The sequence below is a fragment of the Oncorhynchus keta genome, chromosome 14 (genome assembly GCF_023373465.1).
Source record: "Oncorhynchus keta strain PuntledgeMale-10-30-2019 chromosome 14, Oket_V2, whole genome shotgun sequence".
In the NCBI taxonomy this organism is placed as follows: Eukaryota; Metazoa; Chordata; class Actinopteri; order Salmoniformes; family Salmonidae; genus Oncorhynchus; species Oncorhynchus keta.
The window spans coordinates 49,073,119-49,090,181 of record NC_068434.1 but is presented as its reverse complement, the minus strand read 5'-3'; the positions used below and the strand labels follow the sequence as shown (position 1 = coordinate 49,090,181).

Below are 17,063 nucleotides of genomic sequence, written 5' to 3'. Positions count from 1 at the left end.
CCTGACAGAACTGTTTTGTTCTCGTTATTTTGTTTCGTGTTCAGTTTTGATTAAATTAACAACATGAACACTTACCAAGCTGCGTTTTGGTCTACTCCTTCTTCCACCTACGACGATCGTTACAACTACTGGGATACTAAGGGGTAACATCTCCCTCTGGAATCCTTAATTGGTGAAATTGCCACCTCCGTTTGGGATATTACAACAACAAAGAATTTACTGCAAACATGATGATGGTTCTTTTCCCTCAGATATCATTGCACGCGTAGTAAAACAGCAGAATATGTACTGCATTTTTAAATATATTTTTTTTATAAATACTGCCGGACGTTCCTCTTCTCCGTTTCATCAACAAAACCAAAATAATAACAAAGGTGGTGGGGCAAACAGTGGCTCTGTTTCCCCAAATGCGGATTCGATGTTTAAAGAGTTGTGTCCATTATTCATGGTTTCTTTAGGATCTATCTTTTTCAAATGTACAAAGAAACGATAGCATGGTTGGTCTTCTCCAGATCATTTCTCCACATCCAAATATAATAGATTGATATGACGAAGAAGTGGTGGTGAAACTTACCTTTAATGACAAATAGTCTCTTGAGGCCCTCAGGGTAGTTGTCCTCAAACATGGTCAGGATCTGTAAGGATAAAACACTTTGATCAGACAGTATCATCTCAGATCACCCCCCCCCCCCTATGGATTCAACAGAACTCTCTCTGTGTGTGTGTGTGTGTGTGTGTGTGTGTGTGTGTGTGTGTGTGTGTGTGTGTGTGTGTGTGTGTGTGTGTGTGTGTGTGTGTGTGTGTGTGTGTGTGTGTGTGTGTGTGTGTGTGTGTGTGTGTGTGTGCGTGCGTGCGTGCGTGCGTGCGTGCGTGCGTGCGTGCGTGCGTGCGTGCGTGCGTGCGTGCGTGCGTGCGTGCGTGCGTGCGTGCGTGCGTGCGTGCGTGCGTGCGTGCGTGCGTGCGTGCGTGTGTGTGTTGTCATGACGTTGGCCTCTTTGGGTATAGCAACCCCCATCCCCCTCTCCCTACATCCCCCTTGCCTCCTTCAACTAGGCTGCTGTGGTCAGAGGTAGTAAATTGCTGAAAGGATCTCCTCATGGACACATAGTAGAGAGAGAGTAAACTTTCATAGAGGACAAAGGAAATCCTTCCACCTCACAGAACTTGAGGTACGAACAAATGTCATGTTCCAGGGAGAGTATAGAGGACCGGTGAAGAATCCAGCTAGGAACTGGTCCGTTTGTCACAACAAGCTCATGGGAGACTGTGTAGCCACATTACCGTAACGCTGTTTGTATAATAGCCTCAGATATGAGGTTTACATCTAATTGTTGTATAAGATGAATGAGTGCGTATGATACTGTTTGTATAATTGTGTAATATGATTTTGGACTGTTTAATGAAGAAAAATACAATTCCCTTTTGATTTGAACTAAATCAGAGGACCGCCCCTGAGCCCAGTTAGGGTTAGACATCCTGGGACAGGCTTTTCTGCCATTCCAAATAAAAACCCCACTCGGGTTTTCGATCAGTAGACCGAGCTTACCTCAATTACGAGATGGCTAAAGGTTGCAGACCATGTTTTTCTCCATTAGGAGGGGAACAAAGGTTGTAGACCATTGCTGAATCTTTTAACCTCTTAGAGCTCGGGACTATTTTATCAACATTTTGTTAAAAATCACGCAAAATTTCAAAGTCCTGCTACTCATGCCAGGAATATAGTATATGCATATGATTAGTATGTGTGGATAGAAATCACGGCTGTGACTATAACAGAACATGTGTTTTGTGAAAAAGCCCAGGGAAAACTGATCACCAAAACGGGGGGGAAAAAAATCAATGCGCCAGTTGCCTGTATTGTCTATGGCACAGCAAAATAGATGGCTCCCAGTTTACAAGTCCTACAGCTTCCGACAGATGTCGCCAGTCTTGGCAATTGCCTGGAGGTTGTTCCTTGGTCAAATGAAGAAGAGACACCCCTTGTCATCCGGTATACGACAGGATGTTTTGGAAGAGAGATTTTCGACCATCATTTGAAGACGTGGAGCTATTGAATACACATCGCCCCGTGATCAATTTGATAGATTATTAACGTTTACTAATACCTAAAGTAGGATTACAAAAGTCGTTTGAAGTGTTTTGTCAAAGTTTATAGGCACCTTTTTTAATTTAAAAAAATGACGTTGCGTTTTGAAACAGTGTTTTTTCCTGGATCACACAGTCTTCATAAATGGACATTTTGGGTATATATGGACCGATTTAATCGAAAAAAAAAGACCCAATAGTGATGTTTATGGGACATATAGGAGTGCCAACAAAGAAGCTCGTCAAAGGTAATGAATGTTTTATATTTTATTTCTGCGTTTTGTGTAGCGCCGGCTATGCTAATTATTTTGTTTACGTCCCCTTCAGGTATTTCGGGGTGTTGCATGCTATCAGATAATAGCTTCTCATGCTTTCTCCGAAAAGCATTTTAAAAATCTGACTTGTTGGCTAGATTCACAATGAGTGTAGCTTTAATTCAGTACCTTGCATGTGTGTTTTAATGAATGTTTGAGTTTTAACGAGTGCTATTAGCATTTGGCGTGGCACATTTGCATTTCCTGTTGGCTGGGTGGGACGCAGACGTCTCAGATGGCACAAAGAAGTTAACCATACCACGTGGTTAAACTCTTAAGACCATCGATACCGACAGAATAAGAACAAGTCTTTGATATTGATTACTAGTCTGCAGCTAGGAATTCGGCATCATTGAACGCGAAGAACGACAACCACCGAAACATCAATTCTATAACGAATGTCACTCTGAACAATCCCCTCTAACCACAACCGAGAGAGAGAGGGAGAGAGACGGACAATGCTACAAAATAAATGAACCCCCACTTCCCCTTTTATCTAACAAGCCGCCATGCCGGTTTAGCCCACTAGGGTGCATTTTCCTATCATTACATTTACCTTGTTTGTTTGTTTGTTTATGCATTTCTGTGAATTATTTAGTTAGTAATAAATACATGATTTAAGACAATTGATGTATGGATAGTAGTGAAGACTGGGTTCGTGCAGATTTTTTGGAATGAGATTAACGTGAGGTAAAGTAAATAATTCATTCATTCAAAAACTAATTGATCAGATAAAATATCTGAAAAGTTATTTTAGGAAATGATAACTTTGTAATCTGAAAAATGTTCCTTGGTGCCCCGACTTCCTAATTAATTAGTTACGTGATTAATCAGTTGATCGCGTAGTAACTATTTACAGAGAATCTTTGATAAAGACTATCAGTCTTCAGTTCATGATAGTAAAGACACGACATTTAGTATACCTCTCCGTAAGTCTCGATGGCAGGCTTCCACAAATGTTTGAGACCCAGCCCCTCACAGTCATAGATCATAGTGATGGCTTCCACATGCCTCCCGAGCTGGAGGAGAGAGCGAGACAGATGGAGATGGAGAGACAAAGAGAGAGGGCGGAAAAGAGAGAGAGCGATGAGAAGGAAGGCAGAAAACAGAGTGAGAAAGTGGAAGGGAGAGGAAAAGTGTTAATAAATGTATACTACATGACCAAAAGTACGTGGACAAAAAAAGATGTTGGCTCTTAGATGGCAATCACCTCACTCTCTCCCAATTCACCAGTGGATACAGTTACTATTAGAAGGTATAACATTGGAAACATCGACAGCGAGAGTGAATGGTGCTAGTCAAGGAACAACTGAGCCTAGACAAATATACTTGACTCTAAAGGATAACCTGAGCTAAAGCCCAACAGATACAAATAAACAATATATAAATCCCAACAAATATAAACATAAAACAAAGATATATATATAGTTGAAGTCAGAAGTCAGATTATTTCACTTGTAATTCACTGTATCACAATTCCAGTGGGTCAGAAGTTTACAAATACTAAGTTGACTGTGCCTTTAAACAGCTTGGAACATTCCAGAAAAGGATGTCATGGCTTTAGAAGCTTCTGATAGGCTAATTGACATAATTTGAGTCAATTGGAGGTGTACCTGTGGATGTATTTCAAGACCTACCTTCAAACTCAGTGCCTCTTTGCTTTGACATCATGGGAAAAACAAAAGAAATGAGCCAAGAACTCAGAAAAAAACATTGTGGACCTCCACAAGTCTGGATCATCCTTGGGAGCAATTTCCAAACACCTGAAGGTACCATGTTCATCTGTACAAACAATAGCATGCAAGTATAAACACCGTGGGACCACGCAGCCATCATACCGCTCAGGAAGAAGACGTGTTCTGTCTCCTAGAGATACGTACTTTGGTGCGAATAGAGCAAATCAATCCCAGAACAACAGCAAAGGACCCTGGGAAGATGCTGGAGGAAACTGGTACAAAAGTATCTATATCGACATAACCTGAAAGACCGCTCAGCAAGGAAGAAGCCACTGGTCCAAAACCACCATAAAAAAGCCAGACTACAGTTTGCAACTGCACATAGGGACAAAGACCGTACTTTTTGGAGAAATGTCCTCTGGTCTGATGAAACAAAAATAGAGCTGTTCGGCCATAATGACAATCGTTATATTTGGAAGAAAAAGGGGGAGGCTTGCAAGCCGAAGAGTACCATCCCACCCGAGAAGCACAGGGGTGGCAGCATCATGTTGTGGGGATGCTTTGCTGCAGGAGGGACTGGTGCACTTCACAAAATAGATGGCATCATGAGGAAGTCAGGAAGTTAGAGCTTGGTCGCAAATGCGTCTTCCAAATGGACAATGACCCCAAGCATACTTCCAAAGTTGTGGCAAAATGGCTTAAGGACAGCCCTGACCTCAATCCTATAGAAAATATGTGGGCAGAACAAAAAAAACATCTGCAAGCAAGGAGGCCTACATACCTGTCTCAGTTACACCTGCTCTGTCAGGAGGAATGTGCCAAAATTTACCCACCTTATTGTGGGAAGCTTGTGGAAGGCTACCCAAAATGTTTGACCTAAGTTAAACAATTTAAAGACAATGCTACCAAATACTAATTGAGTGTCTGTAAACTTCTGACCCACTGGGAATGTGATGAAAGAAATAAAAGCTGAAATAAATCATTCTCTATACTATTATTCTGACACTCCATATTCTTAAAATAAGGTGGTGATCCTAACTGACCTAAGACAGGGAATGTTTACTAGGATTAAATGTCAGGAATTGTGAAAAACTGAGTTTAAATGTAAAACCCTTTTGCAATTATGTTAGCACAGCTGAAAACTGTTGTAGTGATTAAAGAAGCAATAAAACTAGCCATCTTCAGACTGGTTCAGTATCTGGGAGCATCAGCATTTGTGGGTTTGATTACAGGCTCAAAATGGCCAGAAACAAATAACTTTCTTCTACTTGTTCTGAGAAATGAAGGCTATTCCATGTGAGAAATTGCCAAGAAACTGAAGATCTTGCTCAACGCTATGTACTACTCCCTTCAGAACAGCGCAAACGGGCTCGAATCAGAATAGAAAGAGGAATGGGAGGCCCCAGTGCACAACTGAGCAAGAGGACAAGTACATTAGAGTGTCTAGTTTGAGAAACAGACGCCTCACAACTTCTCAACTGACAGCTTCATTAAATAGTACCCGCAAAACACCAGTCTCAACATCAACAGTGAAGAGGCGACTCCAGGGTGCTGGCCTTCTAGGCAGAGTTGCAAAGAAAAAGCCATATATCAGATGTTTTGTGCATTGTCATGCTGAAACAGGAAAGGGCCTTCCCCAAACTGATGGCACAAAGTTATAAGCACAGACTTGTCTAGAATGTAATTGTATGCTGTAGCGTAAAAAAATCCCTTAACTGGAACAAAGGGGTCTAGCCCGAACCATGACAAACAGCCCCAGACCATTATTCCTCCTCCACCAAACTTTACAGTTGGCATTATGCATTCGGACAGGTACCGTTCTCCTGGCATCCGCCAAACCCAGATTTGACCATCGGACTGCCAGATGGTGAAGCATTATTCATCACTCCAGAGAACGTGTTTCCACTGCTCCAGAGTCCAATGGCGGTGAGCTTTACACCCCTCCAGCCGCTGCTTGGCATTGCGCATGGTGATCCTATGCTTGTGTGTGGCTGCTCAGCCATGAAAACCCATTTCATAAAGCTCCCTACAAACAGTTATTGTGCTGACGTTGCTTCCAGAGGCAGTTTGGAACTCGGTAGTGAGTATTGCAAAAGAGGACAGACGATTTTTATGAGTTACGTGCTTCAGCACTCGGCGGCCTCGTTCTGTGAGCTTGTGTAGCCTACCACTTCACGGCTGAGCCATTGTTGCTCTAAGACATTTCCACTTCACAATAACAGCACTTACAGTTGACCGGGGCAGCTCTAGCAGGGAAGAAATTTGACAAACTGACGTGTTATAAAGGAGCCATCCAATGACGGTGCCACGTTGAAATTCACTGAGCTCTTCAGTAAGGCCATTGTACTGTCAATGTTTGTCTATGGAGATTGCATGACTGTGTGCTCGATTTTACACACCTGTCAGTAATGGGTGTGGCTGAAATAGCCTAATTGTCTATATATAGTGTATGTCAGATCTGTGACCATAGGTAGGGTATTCAACTAGGATGACAAAGATTCTACAGGAACACTTCATTAGTGGTATAGAATCTCAGTAAGGTTGGTGCCAGGGGTTTTTCCTGGTCTTGTCAAACATACTGTATATTCATGTAAAACTCCTGACCCTCCACATATAGTACTGAACACCATAGATAGTGGCAACATTGATTTAAATGGGAATCCCCATTCTAATAATTATATTTATATGAATGAAACCTCCTCATACCCTCTCAGACTGCAGGTCACACTCCTTCTGCAGCATCTCACAGTCTCTGATCTTAGACTTGATGAAGTCCTGTTTAGAAGCAGACAGGAAGAGGCCCTTGGGGTCCACAGGGCCGATGACATCCCACCAGATGGGGCTTCCCTCCCGGTCGAACCCGCACATCCCACCAGACAGGTACTTCTCAATAACCTGGACACAAATGCAATGGAAACACACTATTAACACCATGGTAACAGACTAATAACATGGCACTATTATACAGTCAAATGTAAACTATTTCAGTATTTAGGCCTATTTGATATTTTAATAATCGAAAAAGATTAAAAAATATATACTCTGCTAATAGGTCAATTGAATAAGTGTGATAACAGACTGTCATACCTCTGGAGGCTGCCATTCTGTGGTGATTGTGTCTGCTTTCATGTGTTTCCTGAAGTCAAGGTGCTGGAAATAAAGCATGACAGAACATGAATGGCTCCAATAGTTTTACATGTAATGGATTGAAATATCTCTGTCTCTCACGCACACAAACACTGTTTGTGTCAGGAGAACAGTGACTATAGTGAGTTAAGTGGATCAGTAGGTTTAGACTGCCAGTGTGACAATAACCTGCATAAATACCCCATCAGCATAAAGGGGATAATACACTACACACTTCAGGAAATGATAGAGCTGAGCGATAAACTGACCTTTCGTCATTTAAGGGGTTATTAAACAACTAATTGACCGTCATTGGTTCAATTACTTGAATTCCATTTAGTTATGTGTTTTTTTGCGAGCCCATTGTGCCATTTCTCTAGAAAAAAATGGATCCATTCACAAGAAAAATCAAGTCAAGGACCATGTGGACACTGGGCTGAAGGGACTTGTAGTTTTCATTAAACAAATATTAAACCTTGTAGGAGTCTGCAGAAATGCGGTAATGAACTACAATGACCACATTCCATTGTGAAAGTTTTTTCTGGCTCAGACAGATGGATTAGAGAGGAAGAGGCAAAGTGAGAAGCTTCATTCTTGACAAATTCTATCTAAAATAAGCACAATGTAATTCTATGGGCTTATTTTGGAACTAAGCTTGTTGCCTTCCTTCCTGCCTTTGGGACAACGACTCCCATTGTTAGCGTGGAGACATGAGCATCTCGTCATTATATACAGATCTCTGGACGGATACACTTTTACGTCTGCTAAATTAGGTAAAATAAACAGACTGCATGAGGGTGGAATGTACACAACAAACAACGAGAGGGACGGAGAAAGTTCGCAAAAGTATGCCTTATCTACTTTGAAGAACTAGTCAAATTAAACAGGAGCAAAAAAAGAAGTGTCCCTTTTTCAGGACCCTGTCTTTCAAAGATAATTCGTAAAAATCCAAATAACTTCACAGATCTTCATTGTAAAGGGTTTAAACACTGTTTCCCATGCTTGTTCAATGAACCATGAACAATTAATGAACATGCACCTGTGGAACGGTCATTATGACACCAACAGCTTACAGAGGGTAGGCAATTAAGGTCACAGTTATGAAAACTTAGGACAGTAAAAGAGGCCTTTCTACGGACTCTGAAAAACACCAAAAGAAAGATGCCCAGGGTCCCTGCTCATCTGTGTGAACGTGCCTTAGGCATGATGCAAGGAGGCATGAGGACTGCAGATGTGGCCAGGGCAAATAAATAGCAATGTCCGTACTGTGAGACGCCTAAGGCAGTGCTACAGGGATACAGGACGGACAGCCGATCGTCCTCGCAGTGGCAGACAACGTGTAATAACACCTGCACAGGATCAGTACATCTGAACATCACACCTGCGGGACAGGTACAGGATGGCAACAACAACTGCCCAAGTTACACCAGGAATGCACAATCCCTCCATCAGTGCTCAGACTGTCAGCAAAAGGCAGAGAGAGGCTGGACTGAGGGCTTGTAGGCCTGTTGGTGATGTCTGGTCCTCACCAGACATCACCGTCAACAACGTCCCCTATGGGCACAAACCCACCGTCGCTGGACCAGAAAGGACTGGCAAAAAGAGCTCTTCACTAAAGAGTTGCGGTTTTGTCTCATGGTCTGACTCGCATTTAACGTCGAAGGAATGAGCTTTACACCGAGGCCGGTACTCTGGAGTGGGATCGATTTGCAGGTGGAGGGTCCGTCATGGTCTGGGGCGGTGTGTCACAGCATCATCATTGCAGGCAATCTCAACGCTGTGCGTTACAGGGAAGACATTCTCCTCCCTCATGTGGTACCCTTCCTGCAGGCTGATCCTGACATGACAATGCCACCAGCCATACTGCTCGTTCTGTGAGTGATTTCCTGCAAAACAGGAATGTCAGTGTTCTGCCATGGCCAGCGAAGAGCCAGGATCTCAATCCCATTGAGCACGTCTGGGACCTGTTGGATCGGAGGGGGAGGGCTAGTGCCATTCCCCCCAGAAATGTCTGGGAACCTGCAGGTGCCCTGGAGGAAGAGTGGGGGAACATCTCACAGCAAGAACTGGCAAATCTGGTGCAGTCCATGAGGAGGAGATGCACTGCAGTAATTAATGCAGCTGGTGGCCACACCAGATACTGACTGTTACTTTTTATTTTGACCCCCCTTTGTTCAGGGACACATTATTCCATTTATGTTAGTCACATGTGTGTGAAACTTGTTCAGTTTTAGTCTCAGTTGTTGAATCTTATGTTCATCCAAAATTTTACAGATGTTAAGTTTGCTGAAAATAAACACAGTTGACAGTAAGAGGACATTTCTTTTTTTGCTTAGTTTATTTTGTCAGTCCGCTCTGCAGCATACTTAGGCAGGTTAGCTAAATAGGATGACTAAAGACAGTACAGTATGGGGAGCACATAACGATAGATGACCTGGCTAGATGGATGGTTGACTGCAAGGCTACTTACTACCTGAGCAGAGATGAGATTATTACTTTAAGGAATGAAAAATAATAAAGTCATCAAATAAAAATAAAGTAATATACACAACTGAAAAATGTCCAATATTTTGGCAATTGAATGCTCACTATTGTTGGCTTTGAAATGCACATTAAATAGCTCTAAAATCATTGTAACATCATTATTTTCATCACACATTTATTTCATAATTGAAAGCCGTGATATTTTTTTAATAATCAAAACTAAACTGAACCAACCTCAAAAAGCAGTAATCACTCAGAACTAAGAAATAGGCCAGGGCTTCTGAACCCGGCATACAGCACTACTCTGGGCCTGTATTTTCAGAGTAAGAGTGTTGACATCAGTTCCTGACATCAGCCTTTTCGATTATTACAGTTGATAAAAAACGTATACAGTGCCTTCAGAAAGTATTCATACCCCTTAACTTTTCCCAGATTTTGTTGTGTTACAGCCTGAAAATGTATTGAAAAAGAAATACAGAATAATCTCATTTATATACACTACCGGTCAAAAGTTTTAGAACACCTAATCATTCAAGAGTTTTTCTTTATTTTTACTATATTCTACATGGTAGAATAATAGAAAACATCAAAACTATAAAATAACACATATGGAATCATGTAGTAACCAAAAACAGTGTTAAACAAATCAAAATATATTTTATATTTGAGATTCTTCAAATAGCCACCCTTTGCCTTGATGACAGCTTTGCACACTCTTGTCACTCTCTCAACCAGCTTCACCTGGAATGCTTTTCCAACAGTCTTGAAGGAGTTCCCACATATGCTGAGCACTTGTTGGCTTCTTTTCCCTCACTCTGCGATCCGACTCATCCCAAACTATCTAAATTTGGTTGAGGTCAGGGGATTGTGGAGGGCAGATCATCTGATGCAGCACTCCATCACTCTCCTTCTTGGTATATATCCCTTACACAGCCTGGAGGTGTGTTGGGTCTGAAAAACAAATTATAGTGGGACTAAGTCCAAACCAGATGGGATGGCGTATCACTGCAGAATGCGGTAGTAGTGATGCTGGTTAAGTGTGCCTTGAATTCTAAATAAATCACAGACAGTGCCACCAGCAAAGCACCCCCACACCATAACACCTCATCCATGCTTTACGGTGGGAAATACACATGCGGAGATAATCCGTTAACCCACACCACGTCTCACAAAGACACGGTGGTTGGAGCCTGTCATCCAGGCAAAGGGGGGCTATTTGAAGAATCTCAAATATAAAATATATTTTGATTTGTTTAACACTTTTTTGGTTACTACATGATTCCATATGTGTTATTTCATAGTTTTGATGTCTTCACTATTATTCTACAATGTAGAAAATAGTAAAAATATAGAAAGTCCCTTGAATGAGTCGGTGTTCTAAAACTCAGTGTTAGTATTCACATCCTTGAGTCAGCACTTTTTGGCACCAATTATAGCTGTGACTCTTTCTGGGTAAGTCTCTAAGAGCTTTGCACACCTGGATTGGGCAACATTTGCCGATTATTCTTGTCAAAATTCTTCAAGCACTCTCAAATTGGTTGTTGATCATTGCTATACAACCATTTTAGGTTATTGTCCTGTTGAAAGGTGAATTCATCTCCCAGTGTCTGGTGGAAAGCAGACTGAACCAGTTTTTTTCTCTAGTATTTTGCCTGTGCTTAGCTCCATTATGCTTATTTTTTTATTCTGAAAAACTCCCTAGTCCTTAACAATTACAAGCATACCCATAACATGATGCTGCCACCAATATGGAAAATATGGAGAGTGGTACTCAGTAATGTATTGGATTTTCCCCAAACATAACACTTTGTATTCAGGAAAAAAAGGTTGACGACCCCTGCTTGTTTTACATTTGTATGCATGAGGCATGATAATGTCGACTCTGTAACAATACAAATGCAATATATTGAGTTCAAATGCATGAAAAATTGCAAAAATACTATTCATATTATGCATAAAACTGACTAAATGTAATCATCATTTGTATGGGGTATGTTGTGCCATTGGCTCAACTTGGCCAAATGGCATAAAGTTTTTTGTTTTTTGTTTATGAATTTTACCCCTTTTTCTCCCCAATTTCGTGGTATCCAATTGTTGTAGTAGCTACTATCTTGTCTCATCGCTACAACTCCCGTACGGGCTCGGGAGAGACGAAGGTTGAAAGTCATGCGTCCTCCGATACACAACCCAACCAAGCCGCACTGCTTCTTAACACAGTGCGCATCCAACCCGGAAGCCAGCCGTACCAATGCGCCGGAGGAAACACCGTGCACCTGGCCACCTTGGCTAGCGCACACTGCGCCCAGCCCGCCACAGGAGTCGCTGGTGCGCGATGAGACAAGGACACCCCTACCGACCAAGCCCTCCCTAACCCGGGCGACGCTAGGCCAATTGTGCGTCGCCCCACGGACCTCCCGGTCGCGGCCGGTTACGACAGAGCCTGGGCGCAAACCCAGGGACTCTGATGGCACAGCTGGCGCTGCAGTACAGCGCCCTTAACCACTGCGCCACCCGGGAGGCCCAATTGGCACAATTTACCCCAAAGAAACCATTATGACTAAATTAGCCAACACAGCTACAAGGATGCATTTTCATATTAGGTTTAGGACCTCATGCTATATTTAGGACCCCAACTGAAGTATAAAACAGTTTTAAACCAATCTTCTTGGTTTAGATATTAGCATCATGAAACATATAACACAACAAATGAATTGGACTTTGTGAAAATCCATTTTTTGGACCTAACTTGCTTACTTACCTCTTCTATGTGGTTTCTTCCTTCACAGATGCCATTAACTTATGACCTCTTCCTAAATATTTGGTCACATGATTAATGTTGTGTTTCCTAGAAACAAGGGGTGGCTCAATTAGCCCTTTGGCATTAATTACCCCACTCTCCCCTACAGTAGCATTCGTAGGCTTGGCAAAGGTGTTTAATCAAATGAATGTGATGGATGTATTTCAGTTTTTTAAGCAGCACTTTCATGTGACGCAATCCACTCTTTGAAAGCGCCTGTATTGTATTGTGGTTAGGCTACATTCCTGATATTTACCACCTGCTTTTCCCAACAGTATTTCAGATTACTGGCTAGATAAACCGTTGGTCACACCAGGGGTACTCTAATGGCAGCAATGAAAATATACAACAGAACTAGTCATATATGTTTCAATAGCAACATAGGAAAGGAGAGGGGGAGTGTTAGCCTACCTTTCGAAGCATGGCTTCTGACTTATTGACATTGAAGTTCCTGGCTGTGAGGGGAGAGAAAAGGGGAGAGAGAAGAGAGAAGAAATGGAGAGAGAGAGAGTGGGTGTGAATAATATCCATGGCACCATGGTTATAGATCAGAGCTGACAGTGATTTTGTGTTTGTGTGTATGCTGTTATTTAACATGTAACATATGAAGGACATTCTATTTGAGAAACATGGAGCATTTTGTCCTCCACTACTAACATTATAAACATGAACATTAGATAACTAACCACAAGCAAACAAGCAGGAAATGACCCCAAGTTCCCTTTTCATTCATAGGAAGAGTCTTCAGTTTTACATCTGACCGGTGAGACACTGGTTGCGTCCCAAATGGCACTCTTTTCAGTCAGCCATGTGACTGTGCAATTTTTATTTCATCTCCCTCTATAAATCTGGACATGACTAATTTCTTCCTCACTCCAGGTGTCAGTAAATGAGCAGGGTAGGGCTGGCGGTTTCACCATAACAACAGACTGTAGTTAGCCTCCATTAGGGCTCTTTATGGAGATTAGAGCAGCCAGTCGCCTGACTGAGAAGCTTTCTTCCACTGTGTGTCAACACCTTACATCAGACCTCCCCTGTATACGGTACTGACCCAGAAGGGAGAGAGGAAACTATAAGCAGCTTATCTAATACTCTAATAGCTAAGGTGATTAAGTGGCCAGCTGACAGCAGTGGTCAGTCAGTGGCTCTGTCCCAAAACCCCCCTCCTATTATAGACCAGATTTGCCCTAACGACCAAGGGGTAGCTTGCTACTCAATGTAATAAAGTAATGGCTTTTCAAATAAGTTACCATACAAAGTTATGTTGGCTGACAATTTGTTAGTTACGCTGTCCTTAAAAAATTCACCCAAGGCTGAAAAACAGCTTAAGAACGATGGCTAAACTGGAACAGCAAATTGATGGAATCAAACAATCACAGGGCCTGTTTTGACTGGAGTGATGCTTAGAATTCCATAAAAAATGTAATCCTTTTTATTTTCCCATAGGACGAAACTGGAAAAAAAAAAAACTTGTGTAGAAAGTAAACATCCGCAACCTCGATGCTGTCAACTGTGCTAATGTCTGCGTAATGAAAAAGTAGGGAAAAATAAAAACTTCTGACTATTTCTGGTCTAGCGATTGATGACAAACGAACTCGCTACCCAGACTTACATAATTACATAGAGGAGATTCTGCTGATTAAAACGGTGCCCGTGTAACAGTTTTGCTTGCGCCACTCTCCTCGCCCCTACCTGGGCTCGAATCAGGGACCCTCTGCACACATCAACAACAACCAGCCTCGAAGCATCGTTACCCATCGCTCCACAAAAGCCACAGCCTTGCAGAGCAAGGGTAACAACTACTTCAAGGTCTCAGAGCGAGTGACGTCACCGATTGAAACGCTATTAGTGCGTACCCCGCTAACTAGCTAGCCATCTCACACCGGTTACACATAGGCTTCATTAATGTCATTCAGACTTGAATTTGATACAACAACTATGATAGCTGAGGTTCATAGATTGGAATAAATATTAGTTCAGAGCCTAACGTTTTAGGGTCCATACACAGATCTGCTACACACTGTAGCTAGCTACACATCCATAAGCATACAGTTATTTGTATCCTCCACTACACAATAAGCAAATAAATAGTTAGCTATGTTACTTCAGCTGCATTGCAAGGCAAGCTTACACAATTGTACATTCAATTTGCAGTAAATGCTTTAGCTAGGTAGATTCTTTACATCTACTGTTTCACACGACGGACAGCCTGTTTTGCTGGTTTTCTCAGGAGTCCCTAAAAACATTAAACAACACAAATTACAAATTCATTCTCCTAACACTGGCTAATGTTAGCTAGTCAGATAACTTGCAAAATAGCAATTTTTGTAAATTAACTTCATGACAAAAAAATATGCACAAACGTTTGTCTCTACATTAACTAACATATTCCTATCAATTGTACATTTTTTGCTTGACTCGTTATGACGTTACAACAACTTACATTTGGTTCCACCATAATGTGTTGTCAGCCATCTTTGTTAAAGAACGCCACCAGGCACGGGTGGCTCGCGTCAAAATCCGTCATTGGAACCACTCGATATCATTGGATAATGCATAATGAGTGCTCTGACTCCCCCTTGTTGTTGTTTTCTGGAGCAATGGTAGGGGTCAAAATCATCTTGCGAGGTTAACGGCACTGAGCCTTTTTCGAAAATGTTTTATAAGTTGGAGAACACATTGTATCTTAAACCATTCCTCCATACAGAAACCTTCTAGATGCTTCATATCCTTCATCTACACTTATGGACAGCCCTCTTCAATTCAAACCACAATTTCTTTATGGACTTTGGATGTGTGCTTGGGGTTATTGTCTTACTGGAAGATCCACTTGCGGCCAACTTTCAGTCTTCTGTCAGGGGCAACCAGGTTTTTGGATAATATATCCTGGTACTGGGTAAAGTTCATGATGCTGTTGACCTTAACAAGGGCCCCAGGACCAGAGAAAGCTAAATATCCGTATAGCATCAAAGATCCAACACCATATTTGACAATAGGTATAGGGTTATTTACGACACATGCATTCTCATTTTGATGCCAAACCCACCACGTGTGCATACGACAACTGCACTGCCCGGGTGCGGCAACTGCACCACCTGCAACCGCAGGGCTCTCCAGAGGGTGGTGCGGTCTGCCCAACGCATCACCAGGGGAACACTGCCTGCCCTCCAGGACAACTACAGCACCCAATGTCACAGGAAGGCCAAAAAGATCATCAAGGACATCAACCACCCGAGCCATAGCCTGTTCACCACGCTATCATCCAGAAGGTGAGGTCAGTACAGATGCATCAAAGTTGAGACCAAGAGACTGAAAAACAGCCTCTGTCTCAAGGTCCTCAGGCTGTTAAATAGCCATCACTAGCCGGCTACTACCTGGTTACTCAACCCTGCACCTTAGAGGCTGCTGCCCTATGTACATAGACATGGACATAGACATGAATCACTGGTCACTTTAATAATGGAACACTAGCCACTTTAATAATGTTTATATACTGTTTTACTAATTTCACATGTATATACTGTATTCTAGTCAATGACACTCCGACATTGCTCATCCTAATATTGATATATTTCTTAATTATATTCCTTACTTTTAGATTTGATCTCTTACGTTGTGAATTGTTAGATACTACTGGAGCTAGGAACACAAGCGTTCCGCTACACCAGCAATAACGTCTGCTAAATATGTATTTGTGACCAATACAATTTGATTTGATTAGAAAGAGTCCTATTTTCATGTCATCCAAAAATACGTAAACGCCTTGAGTTTGCTAAACGGCACTGGCCCTTGAATTGGAACCGGTGCTTTGGTCAGATGACATGAAAATAGAGCCTTCACTAGTCTTGGGCGCTTGTATATAATAACACGAAGCACACATATACACATATAAAAATCCACAAAGACATTGTTAATTGGCCAGAAAATCTAAATTTTGCAACGGCCATCTCAGTCTCCGGAATTGAAAACCTGTGGTTTAAATTGAAGAGGACAGTCCATATGCACAGGATTCTGTAGGGAGAAATGGTCTAAGATCCCTCCCAATGTGTTCTCCAACTCATAAAACATTTTAGAAAAAGGCTCAGTGCCGTTATCCTCGCAAGATGAGGTATTGAAAGGTATTGAAAACAGGGATGTCAATCATTTTGACAAAAATAGTATTACTTTTTAAACAAAATATCTTCCTCTGAGCAATTGTATTAGTATAAAATAATATAATTTCACAAAAAAATGTAGTATACAATTTAGCTCAGTATTTGGAATTATTTATTTAATACAGTAATTTTTTTCTCATCTTTATCAAGGGTGTCAATAATTTCGGACCCCACTGTACATGTGTCACAATAGTAATAACATTACTTGTATTATTTTTTTAAACGAGCACCTTATGTACTGTATACGCCCCAAAACCCCATTGGTTTGATAAGTCGCATTAAATCACTCATATCGATTAGGGGTGAAAATCAGGTTGTATGCGCTGCTAAAACTAACACAACTAAAAAAAACACACAGAAATTGGAAATATTGTTACCATCACTGGTTAGAGGACAACTTACTAAAGACAGTCAGCTACATTTTTGA

General features: G+C 41.7%; 1 protein-coding gene across 3 annotated transcripts in view; it reads right to left on the bottom strand.

The window, feature by feature from the left end:
- sec14l8 (SEC14-like lipid binding 8) overlaps positions 1–17,063 on the bottom strand; it is a 43,820-nt gene that overhangs the window by 17,907 nt on the left and 8,850 nt on the right. For 2 of the 3 annotated variants that reach the window (XM_035786330.2, XM_035786331.2), the window contains 5 exons: positions 12,894–12,937; positions 7,163–7,225; positions 6,782–6,970; positions 3,323–3,418; positions 575–635 (listed from right to left, as the gene is read on the bottom strand). In XM_035786330.2, coding sequence (XP_035642223.2) covers positions 575–635; positions 3,323–3,418; positions 6,782–6,970; positions 7,163–7,225; positions 12,894–12,937 — 453 coding nt within the window. The remainder of the gene's footprint in view (positions 1–574; positions 636–3,322; positions 3,419–6,781; positions 6,971–7,162; positions 7,226–12,893; positions 12,938–17,063) is intronic. The other variant, XM_035786332.2, reaches the window with a different exon arrangement.